This window comes from Squalius cephalus (genome assembly GCF_949319135.1).
Source record: "Squalius cephalus genome assembly, chromosome: 11".
In the NCBI taxonomy this organism is placed as follows: domain Eukaryota; kingdom Metazoa; phylum Chordata; class Actinopteri; order Cypriniformes; family Leuciscidae; genus Squalius; species Squalius cephalus.
The window spans coordinates 16,884,354-16,911,376 of NC_137132.1; the positions used below are offsets into that span (position 1 = coordinate 16,884,354).

Below are 27,023 nucleotides of genomic sequence, written 5' to 3' on the forward strand. Positions count from 1 at the left end.
GGGCCTGCATGTGGAATTCCTAATGGTAGAGGAGAAATAAGAGGCATCGTTGAGGGCTGTACGGTAGTTGAGCAAATGTTCTTTAAAAGCCAGAGAGTGCACAATGAGTCCAGTTTTCCTGTATAGTCTTTCTAGGCGACGACACTCAGTTTTCATCGTTCGAAGTTCAGGAGTAAACCAGGGTGAGGCACGAGTAGATGGAACCAGTCTAGCTTTAACAGGAGCATGCCTCTCAAGTATTTGAGAAAAAGCATTATTGTGAATACAGCAGATTTCTGACGGACAGTTAGATAGTAAACATTCTGACAAGGTTGAAGCCCTTATTGAAACAGAGAAAGAAGATGGATTCACAGAATTGATTTAACGATAAGTGAGCATTTTCTTCAGTGGTGATATAGATATTGGAAAACTTTTATGAGTTTGTGATCTGAGAAAGCAAAATCAGAGCCACTAACAAGAATATTATATAAGCCAGATGTACATATGAGATCCAGTATATGACCCCTGGAGTGAGTAGCAAAAGTTACATGTTGAGTTAAGTTGAAACAGTCCAGTGCAGACTTCAGTTCTTGGCATTGTGCTGTGTTTTCATGTATATTAAAATCACCAAGCAAAATAACAGATGAATGACAGACAAGAGTAACTCACTAATCTCAGAGAAAAAGTCAGAGGGAAATTTTGGAGGTCGGTTAATTAAAGAGTGACGTTTGGCGACGAAGACGTGGTTGAGAGAAATAGATGTACCCAGGTGGTGTTAAAAGGTTCAAGTTGAAAAGGTCATTAGGCACCTGCAGGTTTCCGTCAAAAGTAGCATGTCCAGGTTTGTGTCAATGATTATGTCATTCAACACTGATGCTTTATCAGTTAAAGAGCGAGTGTTCAACAGCGCACATCGCAAGTCTGAAGATGCGCGTCTGCAGGTTCCGAGGTCGGGATCAAAACGCAATGATCTTAGATTTACAAAGTTGATAAGTCGATTTTCCTGCTGTGTTCTACCCGAAGCACGGGTGTTGGTACAGACAACCGGAATATTATTTGAAGACGAGCAGTGATAAATCCGAAGTTTCTTCTGCGAACGGTGTATGTAGCGTGGTCGGCGTAAAACTTTGTTCATACCATTTTTAAGTGTCCGGAGCCAAGCGGAAAGATCCTTTTAATGTTCTGAGTTGAGCAGCAGAAAATTGTAAAGCCATCTCATCCATCCACTTGTTCCTGATGCTGATGAGCAAATGAGCTGTTTAAACAGGACTCGTGTTCCTTTATGCATTTACTTGACCATTTGTCATCTTGTTGCAGACTCAAGACTTCTGTGTACTGAATCCAGTGTAGACAGTGTCAGTCATAGGTGCTGATTTATGTTTCTGCCGGTGGCGCATCCACAATCTACACTCCATGATAAATGAGCTTAGCAAGGTGACACATATGCAATAATGACTCTTAAAACATTTTAACATTACTCAATAATTAATTATACTTAGTGTGAGTTTTTCATGAGTTCTGTCTGTCTCTCCGTGCAAGGATGTGCTTGATGAATTAATTTACACAAAAGTTATTCGAGTCTCCTGAAGAAAAACATGGACTGCGAATACATTACCAACCAATCGGTTATAATGTGTTCTATTTGCTTTTACATGAGGCTCGCATCCGGTGTTGGCAAGTGCCAGCCATTACATGACTGAACGCAAGTGGATGGGGCCTATTGTGCCACAAAGTTAAACTATTTGGTGATGTCTTGCCTTGGAGGCAGGCATATGCAAATGTATTTGCCTGTGTGGAATCCCACAATATCTAAACCAGCTGTTTTTGTAGCTTGATTTAAATAAAGAAGAGGACGTTTTAAAACGTTTTATGAAACTTGCAGGAAATTGTAATGGTGCAAAGGTCAAAAGATCAAGGCAAACTTGATTTCTCATGTCATGACTCATTTAATTCCTGATGGCAAAGCTGAATTTTCAGCATCATTACTCCAGTCTTCAGTGCCGCATAATCCTTTAGAAATCATTCTAATATGCTGATTTGCTGCTCAATAAACATTTCTTATTATCAATGTTGAATAAAGTTGATTTTGATTTGGCAGACAAAAGTTTGTAAGCATTAATATTTTTTTGTGCATGTTTTTATAAAGAAGAATCATATATCAGCCTCTTAATGACGCTTTTCTTTTTTCAATCTCTGCAGTTATACACATACATTTTTACTCTACAACCCACAAAATATATCCGAATGACTTTTAATACAGAAACAAAAACATGTTTCGTATGAAAAATGTATAAATTGTTTTGTGAATTACATTTATTAGATTATTATTTTTTTGATTAACTGAATAGAGCAAAAATAGGCACCCTAATTAGATAGGAGTAACCTGTTTAATCCGAGCACTTTGATCTTGTAGTAGAGCACGGTCGACCACTTCCTCCTTTCGCCTCAGTTAGCAGTTGAAATGAAATACAAATGGCAATACTCGAGCCATTTAATCGAGGGCACTATTAGATTATGTACGGTACAAACTTTGCGCGAAGCCTGAAGTTGTTCCAGTTGCTGACGCTAGGAGCTGTCCGCGGTACTGAAACGGCTCGACTCAGTCTGAGAGGTGCTGACAGAAATTGAACATTCTCTGGCTCTCCTCCGTTCACAATTATAAATCTGATCAGAGCTCCCGTCTCGCGCAGCGACCTCGTTCCTCACGGCGCGTGCGGCGGAGGTCTCGCGGAACGTTTGTGTCCTCCTCCTCTTTAAATAAGTGTTTTAATACAAGGACATATTCTGTGATAGGAACCCACTGCCGCGAGCATGAACTCGACAAGAAATTACAAACCAAGCATGGTCATTCTGATTCTGGCCGTATTTGCTGGCTTGGGGATGGCACGAGGGCAAGGTAAGAATTTATATTTAAAATTCTAAACATTAGAAATACTTGTTCTGTTGTCCACGCGATTAGTGGATTGGATACGCGCAGGTCCACAGAGCCCGACGTGTAGATGATGCGAGCGCGAGACCCATTTCTCACTGTATTGTACCTTTGTTTGCGGAGAAAAAAAAAACTCCGGTTTGAGAAACATCTTTGTGCCGAGACGTTTCACTAGTAGCCTACTTTGGTTGCACGCGAGAATCACACATTGCACAACAGAAGGACTCGTAAGTCACAAAGTCATCGGCGTGATTATGATAAAGCACGCATAGGATTGACAGCACAGCGCGTAACAGTGTATTTTTTTATTGCTCTACGCTCTGACTTCATTTTTTTTTAAAGCATTGCATAATTTTTATACGAGTCAGAGCTCTATATGTTTCATTCTCTCGTTTTCCATTTTTCCTGTGTAATAGCTGTTTGTTCTCTTTATACACTATTTATATGGAGTAAAGTTAGAACACATTCCCAGATCTTTGTTTGGAGATTTATCTCATCAGTATGTTAAATGGGATTATGTATAAAAAGGTGAAAACTTTGAGGTTCAACAGGTTTTTAATTTGGGGATCACGGCGTGACATTATCTTCACTGATTTAGAAGTGAAACAGACTTTCAGTGATAATAAAGATTGGATCCGCACCTTCATTTTTTCACTGTAACTGTCACTGTAAATTGCATTTTACTCAAAGGAAACATTCCATTCACAGTAATCTTATTTAAATATCTGAGACTGTCATTGTATTTTATTGTGGTAGAGAAAAGGAAAGATGTTAAACCAAAGCACAAATGTTTGAAATGAGTATTATGAAGTTCTAATATAAACTGTAGGCCTGTTTCAGATTGTTCCTTTACACCACACTATTGATAGAATAAGTGAGTGACATCTTCTGTACAGTTTACATGTTTCATTTCTAGTAATTGTCACTTAAATGAGGGGGCTATAACAATATAACAAACTATAACACACACTTTGACATGGGTGTCTCACAATTTGCATTCAATTTGAAGGTTATACCTAGTGTCTTGCTAGTGCATGTTCATCTTTAAAAGATTGATTTAAATTCACACAATATATAAACAGAATAATACTATATACTGTAGCTCTGCAGTTTGCTCTATATACATGTAGCTCACTGAAACCTGCTACAGTCATTTCTCAGGCACAGTGTAGTCCATGTTGCACTTCATGTTCACTCAAAGCTGTTGTACACCACTACCTCAGAGCTCTGTGTTGTTTTTAGCTTTCGTCTGACAATTCCCCTCACTCTTTTTGTCTTACTGTAAAAGCTCGGCGAGCAATACAAGGGATAATCCTGTGTTATTTGTCAAGAGCAGCTCCATGCAGTATACTTTTGAGAGATGCAGCACTCTTTTCTCTGTAAAAATCCTTTAAAAATGTAAGAAACAACAGGAATCTGATTGCATGTCAGCCAAGTTACAAGTATGTTTTTAAATGTATTTCCGTCTTGAAGTTCTTCCAATTCAAGAGTACCTTTACACTTTTACTCACCTGTCAACTGCTGTTGAGAGACTTGCAAAGCAATCAGCTTACCATCATTCGAGAAGAATCTTTCATTTGCAAATGTGATAAGTTTCCTAGTTTTAGGTGACAGCATATAAATTGCTCTTCGTAGTTGAGCTTTTTCATCCTGTCTCTTGTTTCAGACTCATTTTGTCTGTCTTATCTAATTACGTCTTGCGCTGTATTGATTATATATCGGTGATTGGAACATTGACCTTTTTTGCTATGAGTGTATGAGTCAGTGTTTTCCGATCAGTCACCTTCAGGACGGTGTGATGAGGCTTCAGGGCTGCGCGCTGAATGGCTCTTACCTTGAAAAGCACTCTGACTAATGCACAGCTCCATCATTCCACACTGAGCATAGACAGCAGGCTAAAAGCAGGGCCCACCACTCACAAATGGATGATGGGCTATACAAGAAACGCAGGAAGGTCAGGGGCCAATTTGCTCAGGTCTGTGCTGTCCTGCTGTGATAGACGCATATGTAAATACATATTTAGTGCCTGCGCACCAGGAAAGCACGCTGGAAAAGACTAATGTTAATGTGTAAAAAAATATGTGACTCATGTTACGGATGTTTTGAACAAAGCAAAGGTGCCAGTACAAATGTTTTTAAATGAGATTCACTGGTGTATAGACATCCTCACGGCTCCCTAATGGCATTGTGAGCAAATGCTATAGCAATTGTTAAATTTGTAATCTAGAGCCATATGGTGCATTTACAAAGACTTTTTAATGCAGCATTGATTTGCATGCACAATGAATGGAAAACTATGGTGTGATTGTCATGACAGAGCTGCTTGTGTATGGTTTTGGAACCTTTACCAGCTTTACCAGCGGTTTCGCTGTAATGCAGTGTTACGATTGTAATGGAGCTCCATTCTAGAATCTTTGCTGCAGAATGGCTTCTCTCATTTACAGCAAATTTACACTTTGACAGAAATCTCTTAACCATAATATTAGAACAGAGCGAAGGAAAAGCGCAATGAAGATATAAATTAGGGACGCACAATGTATCTGTACCTTTATTTTGATTAAAATATGCTCTGTGGTTATCATTACTTTAAGGGACTTTCATTTTTTTGTTCTAAAAAATAAATTCATACTGTACCTCCTACATGAAGTTGCTATATAGGGACTACAACGGGTTTCTCTTTCATCAAATATCCTTGTGGTAGCTGTAGTCTATATTCATATTGGTTATTGATCGCTATTCGATATTACCGTTACCATCATCTTACGCTAAAAAATGAACAATGTTAATATCTTTAGCCAATCTCAACCATACACAATGGATATCTATTTTTCATACTGTACATTTTAATGTTGTGATGCCTAAATTCATTTTTCGCATTTAAAATGCATTTTATTTTTAATTAATTTTATTAGACAACATAGTGTTGAATTGTAACATTGGCCATTTATTGATCATTGACGTTAACATTAAAATAATTATTGACTTGTTTCAGTCAGTATTGTATCTATGAATTTGTGCATTTCTAATAATATTATTAATAAAAAGAGGGCTATATTGCCCAACTTTGTTGAAGTAAAAAGACTGAAATAGTATTTTCTTATAAATCAAACTCCAATCATTTTTGTTTTTTTTTACAACTTTGAAATTTTTTTTTTTACAGTGTATAAGTCCTACAATGTTTGTCTCATTCATCAAGCATGTGAACTCACATCCTTGTGGTGGCTGTAGTCCATATTTAGCCACTTTTTAGCAAACAGAGCAGCATTAAAATCCACATTTGAGGAATGACTGTAGTGCCGAATGGTCTCAAAGCACCCCAAGAAACTAACGCAGTCGTCTGAGCTGCTGTCTGTGCTCTGGCAGTGTGTAAGATCAGACATCCCAGGTCTCCACTGAGAGAGTAAGAGTGTCAGTGATGGGTGGACTTGTAGTCAACCCAGCCGAGATCGGCCCTCGAGGTGGGTGAGTGCCACAGCCTGACTCCATTACCTGAAGCGCCAGGGGGGGAGGGTTCGGCCACACTTCCTCCCAACGCAGCTCATCCTGCTCCGAGAAGCCATTAGGCTCGCACCCTGTCTTTTAGGATCAAGCAATATCACTCAATCAGCAATTTATCAGTGCCCTGTGTCATCCCAGGCAGTGCTGGAGAAGAAGGATGGAGGAGGGAGTGATAGTCAGCTTGACCCCTTGACCCCCCCACGCACACTCGGTTCAGCAGGAGCTATGAGGTTGAGCGTCTGCTCTCCTTGTCTTTATTACGACCCTGATAAATGAGTCGGCCGCCGGGCTGGATGGCCTCCTACGGCCACACTGGCAGACCTGCCACTCCTGTAATGCTGATGAATGGTCAGCTGGGACAGCACTCAGCAGACAGTACTGCTGGGAGAAATCTGGACGCTGCCAGGGTGCCCAGCCTCCCGCTATCAGCACAACTGGCACATACGCACCATGGCCATTGAGGCAAAAGAGGCAGTGCCTTCTTAAAAATTTGGATGAGAGAATATCTACAGTACAAACATAAAACAATGCAAATATTATGAAATATGCTATTAAAAAGTAGATAAGCAAGAGTGACACTGTCCAACAGCAACATAACATAAACAGTGTACCTGTACGTCCTTTGGGTTTGGTGGAGAATGAATGGGTAAACGTCACGTTAAAGGAAGCAAAACCTCCATTGCGATGATTGGCCTATTGCGCTGTTCACGTAATAAAGCCTCTCATTTTCATGCGTTTTCCACATCCCCACATCGGTCTAAATTAATAAATATTATAATGGTGTTAATGGGAAGACCAATTTTAAAGTAAACAACTCATCCACAGAGATATCAAGGCTTTATCACATCAAAATCAAATTTGAAATGACTTGAAAACACAACCTGTAAGTTTTTTTTTTTTTTTGTGAGTAATCAGCTTTTCTGAAGTGTCCATCATGACGCCTGGAGTGTTTACTGAGCTTTGTTGACTGATGATCCAAAAATTAGTTTTGAAACAACAAAAACAGAACATTTGAACAATAGTTTACATATAAAATATACATGAAATTAGAAATGTGTTACTGTGTTTTATAATTATTATTTTGGAATAAATGTAAAAATGCTTTAAAATACTAACTTGGTGAGAAAACATCCATTCCATTGAAAATGCACACATTTTTTATGTTATTTAACCTGGAAAATGTGTCAACATTAAATGTAACTGGAACATTCATTTACATTGTGTTAAAATACCACACATAAAAAACAGTGAGGACTTCCTGTGCTGCATGACCTGCTCTTACCATCATACAGTAACTAACCCACTTAAAGAGCATTTGAAGTTCTTTTGTAGCGGCTACATCTGAACATCTGTGCATGATGATCAATGACTTTGTCAGGCTTCCAAAGGCCAGATGGTAAAGATGGAAATGTAGGGAGTTCAGATGTAGAGGCGAGATTGAAATAACGCTATTGCCTTACTGAACTCATCGTACTATAATAGATCTGGGCTATATACAGATGAGAAGAAGGCATAATGTGGCCCAGGAGTCTGACAGGCTTGAGTCTAATTATAAAACGCGTATTTTTGCAGTCTAGTCTTTATGTTTGCTCTTGACCTGAATATGCCATAGTCTATATCCTTTCCTAATGATTCCTGTGCTGTTTTGCACTGCAACATTGCGCTTGCGCGCACTTCGTGCTTGCTTGACTCAAAAAGGATTAAAAATGTTGTTGCCCATTTTTGCTGTTTTCTTCACTCTGATAAAAATGGGAGCCCTTGCTGTGGCTCTCTCGTCCTTTAACCCACACTGTATGTGTTTGTTTTTACGGCCCGTTTTAATCTCTGGCCGTGGCAGGAGCATGGGGTGTAATGGTGCTTTATGTGCTTGTCCTGCCCCTTCCATAACTCAGCCCGCCACGCTTTTTTTACATCACGTTCTACGGTATTCTAGGAAGCACATTATGGTTTACAATTTAATTCAGTCATGTCCTTCTCCAGAAAATGAATGGGTGCAAATTGCCGATGAGAGCATGATTGAATTCACTGACCCCCTCCCCCAGCTTTTATTATACACACACGGTTATAAGTCAAGGGTGGCGAGATTATGTTTGTATAGATTAACCGCAGATGGCGGATGTATTATGAGACAGATGAGGACATATTTCAACTGAAATAAATCAGATACTTTAAACTTAAATAGTTTTTGCAATGTTATATTAGATATCGTGTTTGCCTGCCGTTTGTATTTATGCAGAATAATCTGTAAAACAGGGCTCCAGACTGCGACTAATATGCCTTTTCATCAAGATATCATCATGTGCATGAGCCACGATGAACAAATGACTCTTATGAAGCAGTTTTACGAGTCAGTCAAAAAGTTTCACGAAACAGCCTTTATTTACTGATTTGAATCAGACTCGCTCGGTGAATTATTCAGAGGTGTTCACAAATGACCCTTTCAGAGTCATTTTAATATTATGTCCGATTCTTGAAAAAATTACTCTTACAAGCCAGTTCTTTTTAATGAGTCAGTCAAAAAGTTTCATGAAACAGCTTTTAGTTAGCGGTTTGAATCAGACTTGTTTTGTGAATCATGAATCAACCACGAGTCATTTGTTGGTTAAGTCCGTTTCGGACTAGGAACCAGAAGTAAATCTACTTAGGGTTCATAGTATTTATTTTTTCCCACATTAATTTCCCACATGTCTTGTAAAATTATGTGGTTTTCTTTTATTAATACAGTGTATACTTTTTTTCTTGATATACCCCGAAAGAATGGAAGTGAAATGTGACAACATGCCCCATAGGTGGGGTACATTGTAACATGTGAGGGGTACATTGTAACATGACCATATGAAAACTTAAAATCTAATAAAAAAAATATACAAGACAAACTAAAATATTTTTTCAATTAAATACAATTATTAACTTTTTCATATAACATAATGGCATTTTTTAATAATGAAAAATAAAATAAAATTTGAGTTCACACCAGAGTCACACTGGAAAACACAGCTATACAACATAGTTCAAAACATAATAATAATTAATGATTTCTGAACATTGACTCTGTCTTTATTCACCTTTATTTCATGTTTTCTCAATAGAATTCGTAAAAGTATAGAATAGAATAGCATAGTTCTAATGGGGGCACATTGTAACGCAGTGTTACAACATGCCCCACCTGCACAACTGGGATTTAAACCCTGCTAGTGTCTTCTGCTAGTTAGCGAAGCATTAAAGAACCATATCAACTGTTAAATAACAAATTGGAGATTAAAATAATATCAGATTAGTCTAATTTAAAATAAACACCAAAAATAGAGATGAAAAATTAACATAAGTAAGAAATTTACTTTTGCTATGGTTAAATAAATGTTCAGTGGTATCGTTGCAATTCTTTCTCTATATAGTGTTGATATGGCAACTAGTAAACACACTAGTTTCAAGTTTCGTCATGCTGGCATGTGTGGAAGTATTTAAAACAAGGGTGTTACAACTAGCCCCGCTCTCCCACTTAAGGTTTTAGTGACTTCTTTTTAAATTACAGTGTATAAATAAAGATAGATTTTCACAGCAGATTTCTGTTGAATAAAGTAATAATGATATTTTGATATTCATATTTTATAGACAAATATTGGTTATTTTTAGTACATAAGATTGTAAGTTTGAATCAGCTGTAAGGGAGACATGTTGAAGTCATAATACTTTTTTAAAAACAGGCCGAATGAATAGCCATCTTTATTGAGTGAATCTGTAATTTGGCTCCTAAACGTTTAAAAACAAAATGACTATGGAGTCATTGGCTTCTAAAATTACTAGTCTAGAGCCGTATAAAATATATACTGTATTTCGAACACGTTCAGACACTTCAGTTTGTGTAATATCCAGTATTTCCTCTCTTTTTGAAAAGTGACCTTTGAGTGTGTTTGGGCTTTAGACATATAATATGTCTTTACTGCCGTTCCAAAACCTAGCTGAAGGGCCCCCAAATGTTTTGAGCCGCTGATAAACGACAAACTCCCTCTACCCCCCCCCCCCCATCACCCCCACCTCTGCCTGTCTCTTCTGCCGAGGAAAAGCAATTTGCTCTTGGTGATCCGATGCAATCAGTTGTGCTTCATGGCTTTCAAAAAAAAAAAAAAAAAAGGCTGAAAAAAGGCAAAAATAAACAGAAGGGAAGGAGAAAAAAAAAACTTGCGAGAGAGGGACATCACTATTAATTAAACCACGCGCTCCCGAGTTCTGATGATCATGTGCAGGAGCTGCAAATATTCAACACCTGTTTTTTGATTACCAGTGATTAACCTATTGCAGTGTGCCTCAGACTCTCATCAAGAGCCATTCAGTGCATGAAGACCCTCCTTAAACACTCCTTTTCACAGCGCTCACATGAAAATGAGTGTTATTGTGCCTGTGCGTCTGCCCCTCCTTTAGGACAGAAGTTGTGAATCAGGCTTTGACAGTTTCCAGGTGCCGAGGCGATGGGAAAGCTTTAACACGCGCTCTCTCTCTTTCTTTCTCTCTGGCATAACAGTCTCTGAGGCATGGCTGACGGTTCCACAGCCTTGTGAAGTGTGTATCCCAATTGCTTTTTCCCCCAGCGCCGCTTCTCTCGGGTTGTGTTAGTTTGCTTCAGAAGCCCTTTTGCGTTTTGCCATGTGTGTGTGTATATATGCCTTTTCCCCTTTCGCTCTTGCTCCTCATCTCACTCAAGAGCTTGTCTGATGCGCTAAACATCTGCCGCGCTCAAAAGCACCTGCATGCCCGCTCAGCCTCTGTATTCTGACAAGCTTCCACTTCATTTGATCTCCACTTCCACTGTTTTTTTTTTAAAAGCCCAAACTGTATATTATTGAACCAGCAGCTCACGTTGTGAAATGCGGCACTCTTGATAGCAGGCAAAACGCCATCTCTGTGTCAATACCGCTTTTCAGAGCCGCCGCTGTCCTTTCATTTAGATTTCTTCCCTTGTCCAGGAAGATGCACAGCTGGGGTCCCACCCAAGACTGTGGGACATTAGTGGGACGCTAATAATTTGTAACTCCACAATAAAGGCTTTCAACCCACTTGAGGGGAGAAAGGAAAGCTGGTGGATATTCATTACAAATCAATGAGCCAATCTCCCACGCCATCGGCTGGTGTCCACCGCTCTATTTTTCGGCCCATCTTCGTTTGGCTTATGCTGGTGATGTATTGGGCTCATAAATTTTGTGGTTCTTTTCTTCTAGGTTTTATGTTAGCAGTATTGATGGATGGACGGTGAGTCCGCTGATCTCTTCACTATCTGAGAGATTGATCCAGACCTTTGTTTTGCCTCTCTCCTTCCCTCCCCTTTTGCAAAAGAAGTACATTTTAGCATACTTATTATGGAAATAACATACTTTGAAAGAATATGCTTAAGTGCAAACTGAATGCAATGTTTTTGGAAAATGTTTTTACAATGTTTTTACAATAAAATGGAAAAGGTTTATATTATAGTTTAAAAGGTTTTTGACCCACTTATGTAGGACTTAAGTACATATTTTTATGTAATTTCATAATACTTCTATTGTTAAAGTGTACAGCCGAATGTACTGACAAGCATTCATGGTAAACTGAAATATACTCCATTTATATTGAAACTTTTATGTCATGAAATACACATTTAATTGTAATGATGAAGTTTCAATTTAGTACATTTAATATATTTAATATCACACCACAGTTAAATTATAATCAATTACTTTACAGGGTAATTGCACATCAAAATAAGTGTACATTAAAGCATGACAAAAGATTATTAAAACAAAATACTTCAAAAGTGCACTCTTAAGTAAGCTTAGGTGGCCTTTTATTTCATTTATATTATCTGCAACTTTTAATTTAAAATTATAAAGTGCACTTTTTAATAGTGTACTTAAGTGCATTAAGAAACAGTCATTAAAATGTACTTTTTTACTTAAGTGTACTTAAGTGATTTTGGTCAAACTTTAGATTAGGGTCCAATTCTCACTATTAACTAACTATGACTTATGACTGACTTTTTCCTCATTAGACACTACTACTTATTAATAGAAAGTAAGGTTGTTGCTAAGTTTAGATATTGGGTAGGAATCTGGTAGGATTAAGGGATGTAGAATATGGTCATACAGAATATGGCATTAATATGTGCTTTATAAGTACTAATAAACAGCCAATATCCTAGTAATATCTATGCTAATAAGCAACTAATTAATAGTGAGAATTGAACCCTAAACTAAAGTGTTACCTTTTTCTTCCATTAGTATTATATTATCTGAAAGTGCAATTTTTAAAAAATATACTTAGGATTTAAAGTACACTACAAATGCACTTTCAGTACAGTTAAGCACACTTCTTTTTCACAAGGGTCATCACTGCAATTATTTTTGAATGAGGCTGTCCATCTGGCCGAAGTGAGAGGAGGTATCCCCAAAACAAAAAAAAACTGAAAAAAGGTGTAACATGCATGTGGATGCCGTCAGATGGTGCGCCAGCCTCTCCACCGCACACGTCTCCCACGCCCTGTCTCCGTATCGATCCATTAGTCAGAGGAAAGCAAACGGCGGATCAGCTGCTTATTGTCCCTCATGGATTGGCAGACTATGTACGCCCGGTTAATTGGGCCTGGCGTCTGTGGCACATGCAGAACCTTAGGCTCTCCGCTACAATTAAGTCTCCGACAACCTTCCCGTCCCTTCCCTCCGTTTGAAGTGCCAGCTCCCATCTAGAAGCTACTTCATCTAGAGCGTTCCCCAGCAGGGTGCAGCAGTTAGGGAGACGGCAGGTAATCACTGGAGGAACATTTGGAGCGGAGCAGGAGTGCATCCTTGCTTTCTCCGCTTCAAAGCATTGAACAGAACGTGACTTAACATGCGGCCTATTTATGTGGACACTGTTGTAGGTAATTGATCGAGATTATAGGAGTAGTGATCATCAAACTTTTTGATGTCAAAGGGAGATCCTTCCTAAAATATGTAGACAGCTAGTTTACAGTATATTGCTTAGGTATAGCCATTCAGAAGTTTGGGGTCATTTATTTTTTTATGTTTTTGAAAACTGCCTCTTAAGATCACCATAAAAAGTAATTTATTCCTGTGATGGTAAAGCTGAATTTTCAGCATCATTACTTCAGTCTTCAGTGTCACATGATCCTTCAGAAAACATTCTAGTCATTCTGATTTGGTGCTAAAGAAACATTTCTTTTAATTTTATTGTTAAAACATTTGTGCTGCTTAATATTTTTCTCTGAAACTGTGATAACTTTTTTTTTTTCAAAAGAACCATTTTTATTTGAAATGGAAATCTTTTGCCATAATATACATTTCTTTACTGTCACTTTTGATGAATTTAATACATCCTTCCTTACTAAATTAAAGAATATCTTCTTTTAAAAAGGGGTCAGTAAATGTCAGATTTTTTTCTGCCCTACATGAACATGATTAATTTTGTGTCTCTAAAAATCTTTTCTTTAAAAAAAAAAAGTATTTACTATTGCCATGACCAATAGAAAGCTGCACATACAGCACAGTTTTGTGAGGGCATTTACAGTCTGCCAAACTTGCATAGAAAGGAGGTGTGTTAGTGCTGAAACTAATAACAAAAATGTAATTTAAATGCATAATGGCATTATTTCAGTGCTTTTTGTCTCTGGTTAGGCTGGATTGCGGATGATTTGGTAAATAAGACCCAGGTTTCTGTGCTGAAATACTGTACATAAGAACTGTTCAGTAAATCCACTCTGAAATATCTGTAAATACATAAGTTGCCACTCACTGGGATCTAAAATGTTGGATCATCTATGCGGCACAAATGATTGTCATTAGTTGTGTCTTTCTACGGAGAGGAAGAGGGAAAGAGAGGGATTTGAACTACGCTAGCATGGGCGACGACATACCTCAAAGTAATTTCCCTCCCATCACATTTTGCATTTACCATAAAGTCCCTCATTCCCCATAAAGGACTGATTGATGGCTTGCCAGGGATTGTGCCTAGCATACACCCCTAGTGCTTAAGGATATTCAAATCGCTTTGTGCCCTTGCTCTCACAGATCTCGCACTAGCAGGATGATTTAAAGGTGGTAACAAGATGTGCTCCAGGGCGCGAAATATTGAACACCATCAACGATGCAGCGACTGAACAAAATGCCTGTCAGTTAAAACAAGCTATTAGATCACAGGCGAAACTGCTCTTCTCTTGCATATAAATCCTGCCCTCTGCTCCCAAATCTATCACGCAGATGAAGCAAATCCCCGAATGCACTACTTCTTTTCTGCATTAAATTGTATTTACTTAGAAGATAGAAAACATATTGTGTGCTAGCACAATGCAGATATGATTCATCCCTCTAAACTCTTTAAAATATAAACATCTTGCAAGGTCTATTTTCATTCCTCTATATAGTCCTTTTCTTTAGACTAACGTAATGAGCATCCTGCCGCAGGTTGTGGGTAGAGCTCGTCCTGCGGAGCTCGAGTTAATGAACTTCGTTTATGTGCCGAGCCCAGTGTCAGGCCCTTAAGAGTCCCAGACATTTCCATAATAAAGATAAATCATGCAAATCTGGGGTGTTTGCACAGGACTGTGTCGCTCGCTGTGAATCGCTTCGCTCATTATTTACCTTTACTATGTTGTCGGGAACAATGCCACATCGCACCGAAAGCTAAATAGATGGATTTCGAGTTACTAAAGTAAGACAAATTTCCTACTGTTTTAACACGTACTTTTTTTGCACATAAACACACATAGGTTTAAAGGCATTCAAGACAAACCGAAAAGCAAAATGTTGAAGGATAGACTGGACCAAGGCTTCAAGTGGCTTTAATCTGACAGTTCTTCAGTGTTTTTTCTTCCACTGCGCTACCATTAGCAGGAAACACTGTGGAGCGGAAGCACTAATAGCCTTGGTTGCAGCATTCTGGCTGCCATTTATGATTCTAATGATTACAGCTGAACACATCTTTTGTTTGCAAGTGTCAGAAGTTTTGAGCATACTAGGAATAGCAAGGTTTTTATATTATGTTGGAGATAGCAGGAAACAGGAGATGGGTGAATGGCGTTATTTGCCCCTTACCGAGGCCATATTAACTCTGCAGGCAGTGGAGTCTGTGAAGGAGCAGATGTGAGACTGGAATAGAGCAAATGCTCTGCACTGTACAACCAGCTGCGGCGTGGTTAGCCCTGATTGGAGCCTTTTCTGCTTTAGAGCACTTATTCATTGATTGATTGATGCATTCAAACCCAGCCGTTCATTATGGGCACTTTTTCTGCTTCCCCTGTGACTGATATTCAAAAGGGATGTGCGGTTCCTGAAATCGATTGTTGAATTTTCTGGCAGTGAGAAGGGGACAGAATTGGACACAGTCAGTGTGGGCAATCGTTTGCCAATTAAATGTTTGTTAATAAGCTTATCAGTGGTTTCGATATATCCATTTTGTGCCTGATCTATACAGATAATGAATATCTTCTCAAATAGACAATGTATGTGCATATTTAATAGTGATGTTTTAATGGGACACATCGAATTTGATTAGATCGATTATTTGATCTGATCGATTATTTGAATTTGAATGCATTTCTCAATGGCATCTTAATATTGAACTGCAAGTAAAGCCAGGGACACACCTAACGACTGCAAGGCCGATTATGAATGTAATTTGATAATTATCTGCTCCAGTCATTGGAAACAGTCTGTAAGTGTGTTCAGTTCAGTCTTTTAGAATGTATAGGTTGTTTCTTCCTAAATGCACGATGCTATCCCGACAGTTTGGGGCGGGACTATCTGTTGTTTGAACGCAGTAATTTAGCATGTTTGGTGGGAAATCTCAAAATATAATTTTTTCACACTTTACATTACAATGCTCTGAGACTTAAATTCACATTTAAAACGATTTGTTTATTTCAGATTTCTAAGTTTTTTATACATTTAGTTAGACAATATTATTATTTTCTTGTACTGGGTTTTGGCCATAATATGAAAATAATTGTCTCCTGTATATGCTAGAATTTTAATAATAATAAATCTCTACTGAAGATATCAAAATAGATTTAGAAAATTCGGTAGAATGGCCTCTTTAACACTTTAGAATTATTTTTTATTCAGTAATTGCAAGACAAACCCTCGGCTTTGGGGAAAAACAAAACAAAATGGCTGACTCTTGTTCCGTGCGGACAGATTTGGAGTACAGAGTGAACATCACAGCTCCTATGAATTGAGGGAGACAAGTGATGGTCACATTGATTACCTTTTTCGTCCCATGCTGTTCATTTCTTATTGTGTTAGTGGCCAGGAGCTCTGGGTTTTGAATCACATGTAATGACTTACAGTTTGAAGGTTTGCCAGCCTCTATTCATGAGCAGTGATCCACTCCAATCAGTGTTTTCACACAGCTGTTCCAAACCTAGCATTATGAAGACATTTTTGTTGTTCAGAAACTGTAAAATGCCAGTTGGTACAGCGGCAGGATGAAGTGGCATTGACAGTAATGACTACATTAATATTAATCCTGGTGTTTGCCATTTATTTGTCATTTTTGGTTTGGCAAAAGTGTAATAAATGACTCTCCGAGGAACAGCAGGCTGTGGTTGGTATTTCCTGTGGGTGTAGTTGCCCTTCTGTGGGAGCCAGTCATGTTCCACAGAAATCTCAGCTGTTTAGCCTTTGGGAAGTTTAGTCTAGAAACCAGCCTATAGATGCTGCATATTGATGAACTTGACAACGGCTATGGGTTGTGTAAGTGTAGTTGCTGATCAGATTATACTGTATCAGTAGAGTTTTCACAAAAGAATCAATATCCAAAGTACAGATAATCCAGTAAATGTTGTTTGAATGGTTTGGTTTCTAAATAAGCAAGGCCTTGATGGAATCAAGGGAGCAAAAAAAGTTGAATGGAGGGGTTAGCCAGTTGCACTTTGTTTTGTGTTTGCTGATGCAATAATATTGAATAGTGTGCAATGTATCAGGATGACAGCAATCAGAGTGAACCGCTTAGTTCTGGTGACACTGCACTTAATAATATCTGTGAGGGTGATGCATCTTTTCGCATAATATGCCACACTGGCACAAACAAATGCAGAGAGACACTATTAAAAATGACAATATTAAAAAATAAAGAGAGAACGCCTGTGCGCAACCAGGAGAGAGGAAGAAATTGTTTTTATTTTGTTTTTGAAATGTCCTTGAGCCCTTGTGCTTTGGGGATTTTTTTTGTTTGTCTGCTTCGGAGTCGGAGATCTTTATAATTAGTCTATGTTGTGAAAAATGTCTTCGGACTCAAAAAATGGTTGTCTTAGATTTCTTTGAAATGGAAATGTGACAAGTGAAATATTGATCCGGTTAAAGTATTCATTCTGTTTCAACCTCACTCTCTCGTTTCCCTGATGTGTTGTATTGAGTACGTTTTGTTTTCATGGACATACATACTGTATAGATGGGGAAAAAAATTTCAAGAACATTTATAGGTTATATTTAACATAAAAATGACAAAATTTTAGGACCATTGGGATTTTATGCAAAAACAAAAACTAATTTTCTCTATACTGTGTGAATGTGAAAAAGATATTATTAAAGAAATTATTCATAGTACCATAGAGGTATTTTTTGAGAATCCCCATTGAGAATAGTGGGAATTAATGAAGAAAAACAAAACAAAAACAATTAAAAATCACTTAAAAGTAAAACAGGTAATTAGAATTTGGCTGGATGTTCTTAATTGTCATGAAATTGTATTTTGTTTGTGAGATTCACCCATGCATCTCTATATATTCACTTACACTGCTGTGTCTAATTGCTGTTGTGCTGGATATTGTGTGCAGTTCTCCAATATGCTTATTTGAATGTTACCTCATATTTTTTTGAAGGAGGATGTCTGACAAGTTTCATTGCTGATTGACAACTCCCTGTGTCTGAATAAATCAGCCATATTCAAGAAGTCTTATGTATTTTGATTGACATGCCATCACTCATGGGTAAAAAAGGAAGACTTTGAGGGTATGATGGCAGTATGTAGATCACTGTGTGTTATGTGCCTCCTTTTTTCCACATCATGACGCTGCATCGGATGGGGATGTTTTCATATTAACATTAACGAGATGCCCAAGATATTCAATGCATGAACAAGTACGGTTCATGTCTGGAGCGCCTCACTGCTGTTTTGTGTGTGTTTTTTTTTTAAATCCTATTACTGTCGGGTACGGCTTTTTTCATACGTCAGCTTAAATATGACTCACTTTGACAGCGTGCCGTAGCGAAAATGGAGAAATCATTACAGCACAAAGCGGTTGATGAAAACCCTCTGATCGGAGGGGTATAATGCGTGTGTGATTTGAGTTTGTAGATATGTTGCACTGGGCTTGTAACACTGTTGTACGCTGGGAGTAAAGGAGGCTTGGAGCTGACCCCGGGCAGCCTTTGGAAATGCAGGGGCTGAACAGTTCAGCTCACAGGGAAATTGGCCGGCTCGCTGAAGACCCCCCAGGCCTGCCCCAGTAAAACCTCCATTAAACAATGTGTCCATTGTCAACCCTTAGCCATCTCTGCCGCGACCCCCTCCAAACCCAATCGTATTGGCTTAACCAGTAAGAACAGGGGGTGGCTGACACTATAGGGTTGTCGTTCTCTCTGGCGTTCGGTACAGTGGATTATTTTGTAAGTCTTGTCAGTTTTGTGGTTGAGATTATTGCCACAGTTAGCTTTATTGCTGTCTGGAGGGTTTGTTCTGGCAGATGTGGTTCACTAAATGTCATGCTGACCGATCTGGACTGTCTAAATTGATGTCTAGACTGCACGCAAAGTATTAAATTGGCCATTACAACAGGCCATTGAACAGTTTGTGCCCACGGAATTCCACGAAAAGCTCAGCAGATTTCCACAGAAATTGAGCGGCCATCCATCACGAAGTCCCGCATATCTTCCATCCTTTGTTTTTTCATTTATGAAATATTTTGTCTTATTTGACAGTACTTATAAGCTAAAATAAGAATGTATCATTTAGTTTTTGTTGATTTTCTCTTGCACATGTTCTGTGTGGGCTTAGCCATGACAGTTTTTGCTTTCTCTCCTGGTCTCTCCTCCTCTCTTTGTTTCTCACCTGCTGTAATGAGAAGAGAGAATGGAGTTCTTCAGAATGTGCAGAGGGTCTGTAAAGCTCTGAGGCTCAGGAGAACAGGCCAGTACTGTAGGATGACAGTATGGCTGGATCTGAGGATTAATTTAAGATTAGACCAGAGCCGAGATCAGGGAGACTTGGAATAAAGCTGTGCCACATGCATGAGACAGGGCTTTGAGAGAGATGGAATTTATTTCTACAGTAAATCAAACACTACATCTCTAAACTGGTGGTAATATATAAAGAAACTAGTACAGTTTGGGGTTGTTTACTCAGAATGCGGTTTTCCATTCCACTGCTCTACTTTTCCATTATTTTTCTATGCAAACGCGCTAGACTGATGTGTTTGACCGCTGTGCTTGCTTCTTACATCTTTTGCAGCATCTCGTGCATGACACGGTGTTCTATTTTTTAAAAGTGTTTAACTTTTAAAAGACGCGTCTCTAGACCTTGTGTTTTTTCCCATTCCACTGCCCGCATCTTGTGTTTTTCAAAGCAAAAGTGATCAGCTGGTTCACACTTTTGCTTTGCACTTTTGTATCACTTTTACTTTGAAAAACACAAGATGTCATTTTAAATATGATTCAAATTATATCTAAATTTGATCTAAACGCATAAATGTAAATTATATTTTTTTCATGCATTATAGAATGATATATTTTCATAGCTTTTATAATAACACTATATATTACTATATTATATATTAAATAAAATAATAATAACATTATTATTATTATCATAAAATGTATTAAAATATTTCATTGCATAACACATTAAAATATGTATATTTATGCAAGTGATTATTATTATTATTATTATTATTATTATTATTATTTATTATTATTATTATTATTATTATTATATAGATTATTATAGTGTCATTTATTGAATTTCACAAAACCTTTCCTAAACACAATGCTTGGATTAAACCCTAGTCATTTTCATTGGAAACTGAAGCAAATATTATACTCTGCATCCTACAGTATTACCAACCTACCCTACCTTTAACTGACAAAATTGCCTTCCTTACCTTTAACCGACAGTTATAATATACTGCATTTTAATAGTGTAAAAATAAAATTTGCTGTTTACCCGAGGTTAAAATCCAACACTACACCCCCATAACAGGCTTAGTCCTTCAGTATAACAGAACAACGTAGGTTCACAACCCTTCTTGCTGCACTCAAAGGAATGAGTCAGAGAAAGCAAGTGAAAAATACTGCTTTTCTCTAAATATTTGATATCTTTTGCCTTCTGCACTGTCCTCACATGCAACACGGTCTGTGCCTGCTTATCTGCCGCTCGGCATTGGTGAGACTGTGTGGGCCAGGCTGTGTTTAAAAGCACTCAGAAGCTGTCACTAAGTGTTTTGTCTTTGTACTTGCACATATTTGCTTGTGTGTAGCGTCCCCCCGGTGCGCTGCGTCCTTGTACCTGTGAGAGGATGAGACAAAGCTTGTCTTTCACATAGAGTGATGCTCAGAGGATCTGGAGCACATGGCTTTCAATGGGCTAGAATGAAAGAGAGGAAATGAGGTGACCCTTAAGTTTGTTCACTGGCCCAGAACTCCTGAATCGTGACTAATAACATCTCTTCCCTGGCTGTCTTGTTTTGCCTGGTGTTTTAAAGCTTTACATTGTGTTTTGCAACCAGACATGATACATAAATCCATCTATGAGAAATGTGTCTGTCCACACAAAATGAAACTGCTGCATGATGTGATACAATCAGGGATGCACAGTATATCTGTATCAGATTATTATCTGTTTTTTTACCCTATTTTTACATTTCGATTAACGCTGTTATCTAACACTAAACCTTATTTTTTTTGAATAACACTAATCTTTAGCAAATCTCAAAATGAATATCCATTTTTCATACAGTACATTATAATGTTGTGATGCCGAAATTCACTTTAATTTGTTTTAACTAAATATTATTGCATTTTAATATATGCCATAATTATTGGCCTTAACATGAGAACAATTATGAGTTTATCGCATTGGTCAAAATTTAAATATCAGTGCATTCCTAAACACAATCACAGCCCATTAGGAGATATTTCATGTTTAAATGTACAATTATGTGGAGAAGAGTTTTGGACCAATCAGATTTCAGGGAGGGTGGGGCTACACAGAGTAACTCCACAGAAATGAAAAAAAAAGGACAAAATCTGGTTAGGACACGTCTAATAGTAAATAACAATAAATTATTACACGCATTATGAGGTCTTTTTCAGTGTGCACATAAAAGGATTGTAAAAGACTATAAAATGCTACAGTAAAAACCTAGTTTTGGTAACCTAAATGGTTACTGTATACAATGAAAAACTATAATAGATGGGACATTTTATTTAATTTTACAGTAAAACACTGTTAAATATAAACAAGTCATCTTAGAATTTACAGTGAAAAATGTAGATTAAATTCCGAGTGACACTTTTTATTTATTTAAATGATCATGTTTTATTTTTAGATCAGTTTCGCAAATTGGGGTTTTATATACAGTACATCAAGTTTTATGACTTTGGTATATTGACATTATACCAGGTAATGAAATAAGTTCCGCTGAAACTATTTTAAATATATGCTTGAGTAATTGTTAAATGTCTTAAAAATATGATTTTTAAAATAGTTTAACAGCTTTTATAATCAAAACAATGCCAAACCCTAATTAAATGATAGAATTTCTCCCATCACACTGTTCTGTATTGTAAAGCATGGGAAAACTGCCAGGCTGCCCTTCTTGAGTGGGCAGGTTTTAATCAATTTGTGAAAGGCCAAAAGCAATCTTACTGAGGAGAATGAGGCAGTGCCTCCTACATAGAAGGTCAGCAAAAAAGAAAAAGAAAAAGAAAGAATAAGCTGAATGTATTTCTCAGGCAACTTTTCTGCAGCTCATCTCAGCAGTTGCTTCCATAAAATCGCCCTCGCTCTATTGTTTGTGGGGCAGATTAAAGAGACAGTCATTGAGCGCGAGACGACCCAGAAACTGACCCACTATGCCGCTCTGCTCACCCTCAGCCTTCACAGACTTGTTTTGATTTACTGTACGCTTCATTTTAAAATACTCCAGTGTTTTACTCGCTGAAGGGATTTGTTGGTGATTGGCTTGGGCCGCGAAGCAGCCTGATTGGACGTCAGCCTTTCACATTTAATTAACAACCTGGTACGTTTGACATAACTGCCATTTTTACAAAACTCATTACAAGAAGGCTGACACTTGCTCTTTTAATGCTCTCTCTCTTTTGCTCACTGTCACTTTCTCTTGCCATATATGCGTACTTGTCTCTTTATTTAGAGGCACTGTATATGCTGTTGGGACTTATGTAGTAGTGCCGCATTGTCAAATTGTCAAACAACACATAGCAAAACATTATCCAAAATTCATTAAAATCTATAGCTGGGTTCTTTGTCAGCTGAGCTGAGGCGAATGGGTGTGCTCATGAGAGATAAGTGAGCTTGATGAAGTGTACGCTACCTGCTGCGCTGCTCTTGGCCCTGGACCAGCAGCCTCTTGTTTTTCTGCTGGGAGCTTTAGCTGAAGGCAGAAGAGACAGCTGTGTGTTGGGCTCCTGAACTCTGTTGATCGCGTGCTCTCTGTCTCTTTGTATCTTTTTCCCCCTGCCCTCCATGAGCTCCTCTCAGACAGGGCGAGTACAAATCTTCTCAGCTTGGCTTAATCCAGCAGTGTTGACAGTGTGAGTAAATAAAAAAGATATGTTCAGCACACCCAGCATATTGTCTTTTAAGCTTTGTGTACTCTTTAGTAGGAAACCTTCAGAGAATCATCCTGTTTAGTCGATCTATCATTCTATATATTTATCGTTCTATCTATAACAATATATATATATATATATATATATATATATATATATATATATATATATATATATATATATATATATATATATATATATATATATATATATATATATATATATATATATATATTTCTTATTAATATTATTTATGATGATTATTATTTTTATTTTTTCTTGTCCAATGGGCATAATTTGGATTCTATGGGTAGTGCATCCACAAGATTTTTTGCATATATTCATTGTGTTTATTGTGCAAACAAACACATACCACCTTGTGATATTTCAATATAACAATATTGAAAATATCCAAAAATAATACATCATTGAATATTTGTACATTGAAAAATTTCATTGCCACATTTTTTAATGCAATTATAGTGGAAGTCTTTTCTGCAGTGAGCAAGTTTCTCTTTAACTCCTGACCTTGACTTCTCCATCTCCTCCTCTCTTGACTTCTTCGCCTCTCTTCTCTAGCCTTGAAATGCAAGCATCTGGAGCAGCAATTTGGGGCGGTATTAGCAGTTCCCTGGCCCTTGGCCTAGCCTTTCTGGCCTAAAGCTTGTGTAGTCCAGGCAGTATTGGTTCCTCCTCTAGCCCTGCCTCTGCACCTTACACAACCATTTCACCCTCTGACCCCACTCAGAGTAGAGGATTATCACAGTGCGTGGGGGGAATACGAGAGCGAGCTGCTGACCTTGTGTGTGAAACTGTTTCACACTCCGTATTGTGGCTTGCATTTGCGGACTTGCATTTGACGCTGGTGTGGGTACGTTCTTTTCTTTTTTTTACAGCCTGAGAAACAGTTAATATTCTGAAGGCCAACAGCTGCCAGAGATGCGGATTAGAGGTTCTTTGTTGAGCTGTAGTTTATCCCATCCTGACAGTGGTCCAGTCCCATGGAGCTCTAGCCCTGCTGTGGTGCACGCTGTCTTTTCTAACAATGGACAGTAGATATGTCTAACACAGGGGGTTTAGGCTGTAGATAAACCACAAGATTTCTAAGTAGCTTGATTGTTAAGCTAGGATGAGACTTTAATACAGCAGCACATCTTTTTTCTCTTCTTCAGCTCTAAAAGCACTTCATAATGAAAGAGAAAAGCGTGCAACGCTTACTCAGCGTGCCAACGCTGTCCTCATAACGTCATTGAAATTAATGGCTTCCTGCTGAATTAAGGTAGCAATGTCAAGAGGCTCCAAACATCGCAGGTTAGTATGTGTACCGGTTCGCCAGACAGTGTCCAGGGTATTTTATGTTTAAATAAATCTCAGACCTTCACACCTTAGGCATTTGCCCAGTTGTAAATGATAAGAAAGATACATAGCTTGAGAAATACTGCTCATAATGGGGAAAAAGTGAGGAGGAGAAAGCTAAGAACTCTTTCAAAGTAGCAAGTCAATTTCATGTTAGTTTGTTTTTGCAAAATAACTTCTGCCAAACTATTTACTGGAATATAATAAAATGTGGTAGCACTTTACAATAAGGACTCATTTGTTAACATTAGTTAATTTATTAACTAACATGAACTAACAATGAGCAATACTTTAATTACTAATCTTTGATAATGTTAGTTCATAAAAATCCAACTGTTCATTGATTGTTCATGTTTGTTCACAATCAATTACCTAATGTTAACAAATACAACATTTGATTTTAATAATGTTTTAGTAAATGCTGAAATGCTTAACTAAGATTTAATAAAAGCTATAGAAGTATTAATTCTAAGTTTGGTAACTAAAGTAGTTAATAATGTTAACTAATGAAACCTAAAATTGTAGCCTAGTGTTACCTAAAATGTTTATAATAATATATCAAATATTTTTGTATATATTTGAATTATTTTATATTTTGAAATATTATTAATATTATTAATGATTAAATATGTTCATTTATTTTAATTCATCATTTATTTAATTTTATATTATGATTTAAATGTTGCTTACAAAAAATACAGCTACTTCTGAATGATCGTTAATGTAGAAAGAGGCTTTTTTCATTCCTGATCCTGAAGTTACGCCATCTAACCAATTAAAACTTGACCGCTTGACAAAAAAGAGGACCATTTGGAAAGTGACACTTACATTATAAAAGATGCTCTTGCATAGAGAGGTGATCGCCATTATGCAGTCCATGAGAGTCAAATGCTGTGATGTTCACGTTCCCGAGTGGGAGCATCATCATAATAGAACAATGGAAAAGGCACGAAGAAACTAATGAACTGAGGGTCTGTGTTATTGTCTGGCACTTCTTATCCTCCTGTGAACTGTAGCTAAGAATGCTTCTGTATTATCAGCAGTTTCTCACAACTAGCGCCCATGCCTGACCTTTAAGCTGGAGCTGAGCGGCTGTTAATTCCATCGGTGTGTCAGAGAGCCAAAGGAGCCGGCCACAAAGAGGAAGTTAACCTGAGGCCCAGAGAGCACTGACTCCATTATTTTAGCAATTACCAGGAGCTGTTAATTTAAAAAAGGACGGGATTCAGCTGTGATTAGATTCGGCTGCTGCCTCGGGCAGAGGAAATGTATTTACACATTATATGCGACATACGCAGTAGAGCTGTCGCTATTTTTTGATCTAGTGATAGCCGCGATTATTGTGCACTTTAAATTTCAGCCACATATCGCCATCCAAATAAGAGAAGAATGTTAAGTGCTCCAAATGAAATTGGATGCTTGAAGAAAGTTAAACGGTAACACTTTACAATAAGGTTTCTTTTGTTTAGTTTACATGAACTAACAATGAACAATATTTCTACAGCATTTATCTATCTTTGTTAATGTTAATCTTAACATTTACTAATCCATGTTTTTACAAATATTTACAGATACAACTTTCGATCTTAAAAAATTATGAATGTCCTTCTACTTCTGTGCAGTGTTTGTTTACAAAGCCTTAAAGAAAATCATACAATTTAAGGTGTCCTACTTTTTTTTAATAAAGTAAAATATTATTTGCAGTTACACTTTTTAAATCATTTTACGCAAAAACATAAAACTTCACAATTACATAACAAAGGATAAAAAGAAATGTAATCATGTGAGGAATGACCATATAGTATCCAAATTTAATGTTAATTTAAATAACTTCATGCTAAGGTGTATGTGTATTAAGCCTGGTGCTCTTCACCTGTTTGTCAAATATGACCGAAATTATTATTTTTTATTTCAATTAAATGAATGTACTATATTTTAATGTGATAATGTTTTTTATTTAAGATTTTGTATTTTTAGGGGATTTTATGGTACTAAATTATATTTACGCTATATTTATAATCCATTTATTCACTTTTTGCGCATAGACCTGAAAATTACATTTCCAACTTAAACTGTCGTAAATCTTGAATGCTTTAGAGCACAGAAGTTTGATCTCTTTTCAAAGACGACACTTGCCAGATTATTGCTGAAGTGAAAAAAGTTTTAAAAAGTGAACTTAAAAAAAAAAAGTTACAGAATTTTACGTTTATTTTTATGAAAAATGTTAAAAAAATGATATCTCAAAAAATGCATTCCATTCATCCATTCATTTCCAATGCGGTAATTTTTGACCGCGAGGAGCACAAGTGTGACAATTTTTTACAGGACCATTTAACCTGTTCGAATCATGTCCATGATTTTTTTGTGTGTGTGTTCACATAGCAAGTGCCAAAACCTTAACCAAGTTTCGTACCATTCCGATGAAAAAAAATATGAAAAAATTATTTCTGTCA

At 37.4% G+C, this 27,023-nt stretch overlaps 1 protein-coding gene across 4 annotated transcripts in view; it reads left to right on the forward strand.

Annotated features, from left to right (window-relative positions):
* Positions 1 to 2,545: 2,545 nt before the first annotated feature.
* The window catches only part of sez6b (seizure related 6 homolog b), a 200,112-nt gene continuing 175,634 nt past the window's right edge, over positions 2,546 to 27,023 (forward strand). For all 4 annotated transcript variants that reach the window (XR_013822753.1, XM_079886316.1, XM_079886318.1 and 1 more), the window contains exon 1: positions 2,546 to 2,875. Coding sequence is in view for 3 of the 4 variants with exons in the window: in XM_079886316.1 (XP_079742442.1) it covers positions 2,791 to 2,875 (85 nt within the window). In the remaining variant the exon portion in view is untranslated. The remainder of the gene's footprint in view (positions 2,876 to 27,023) is intronic.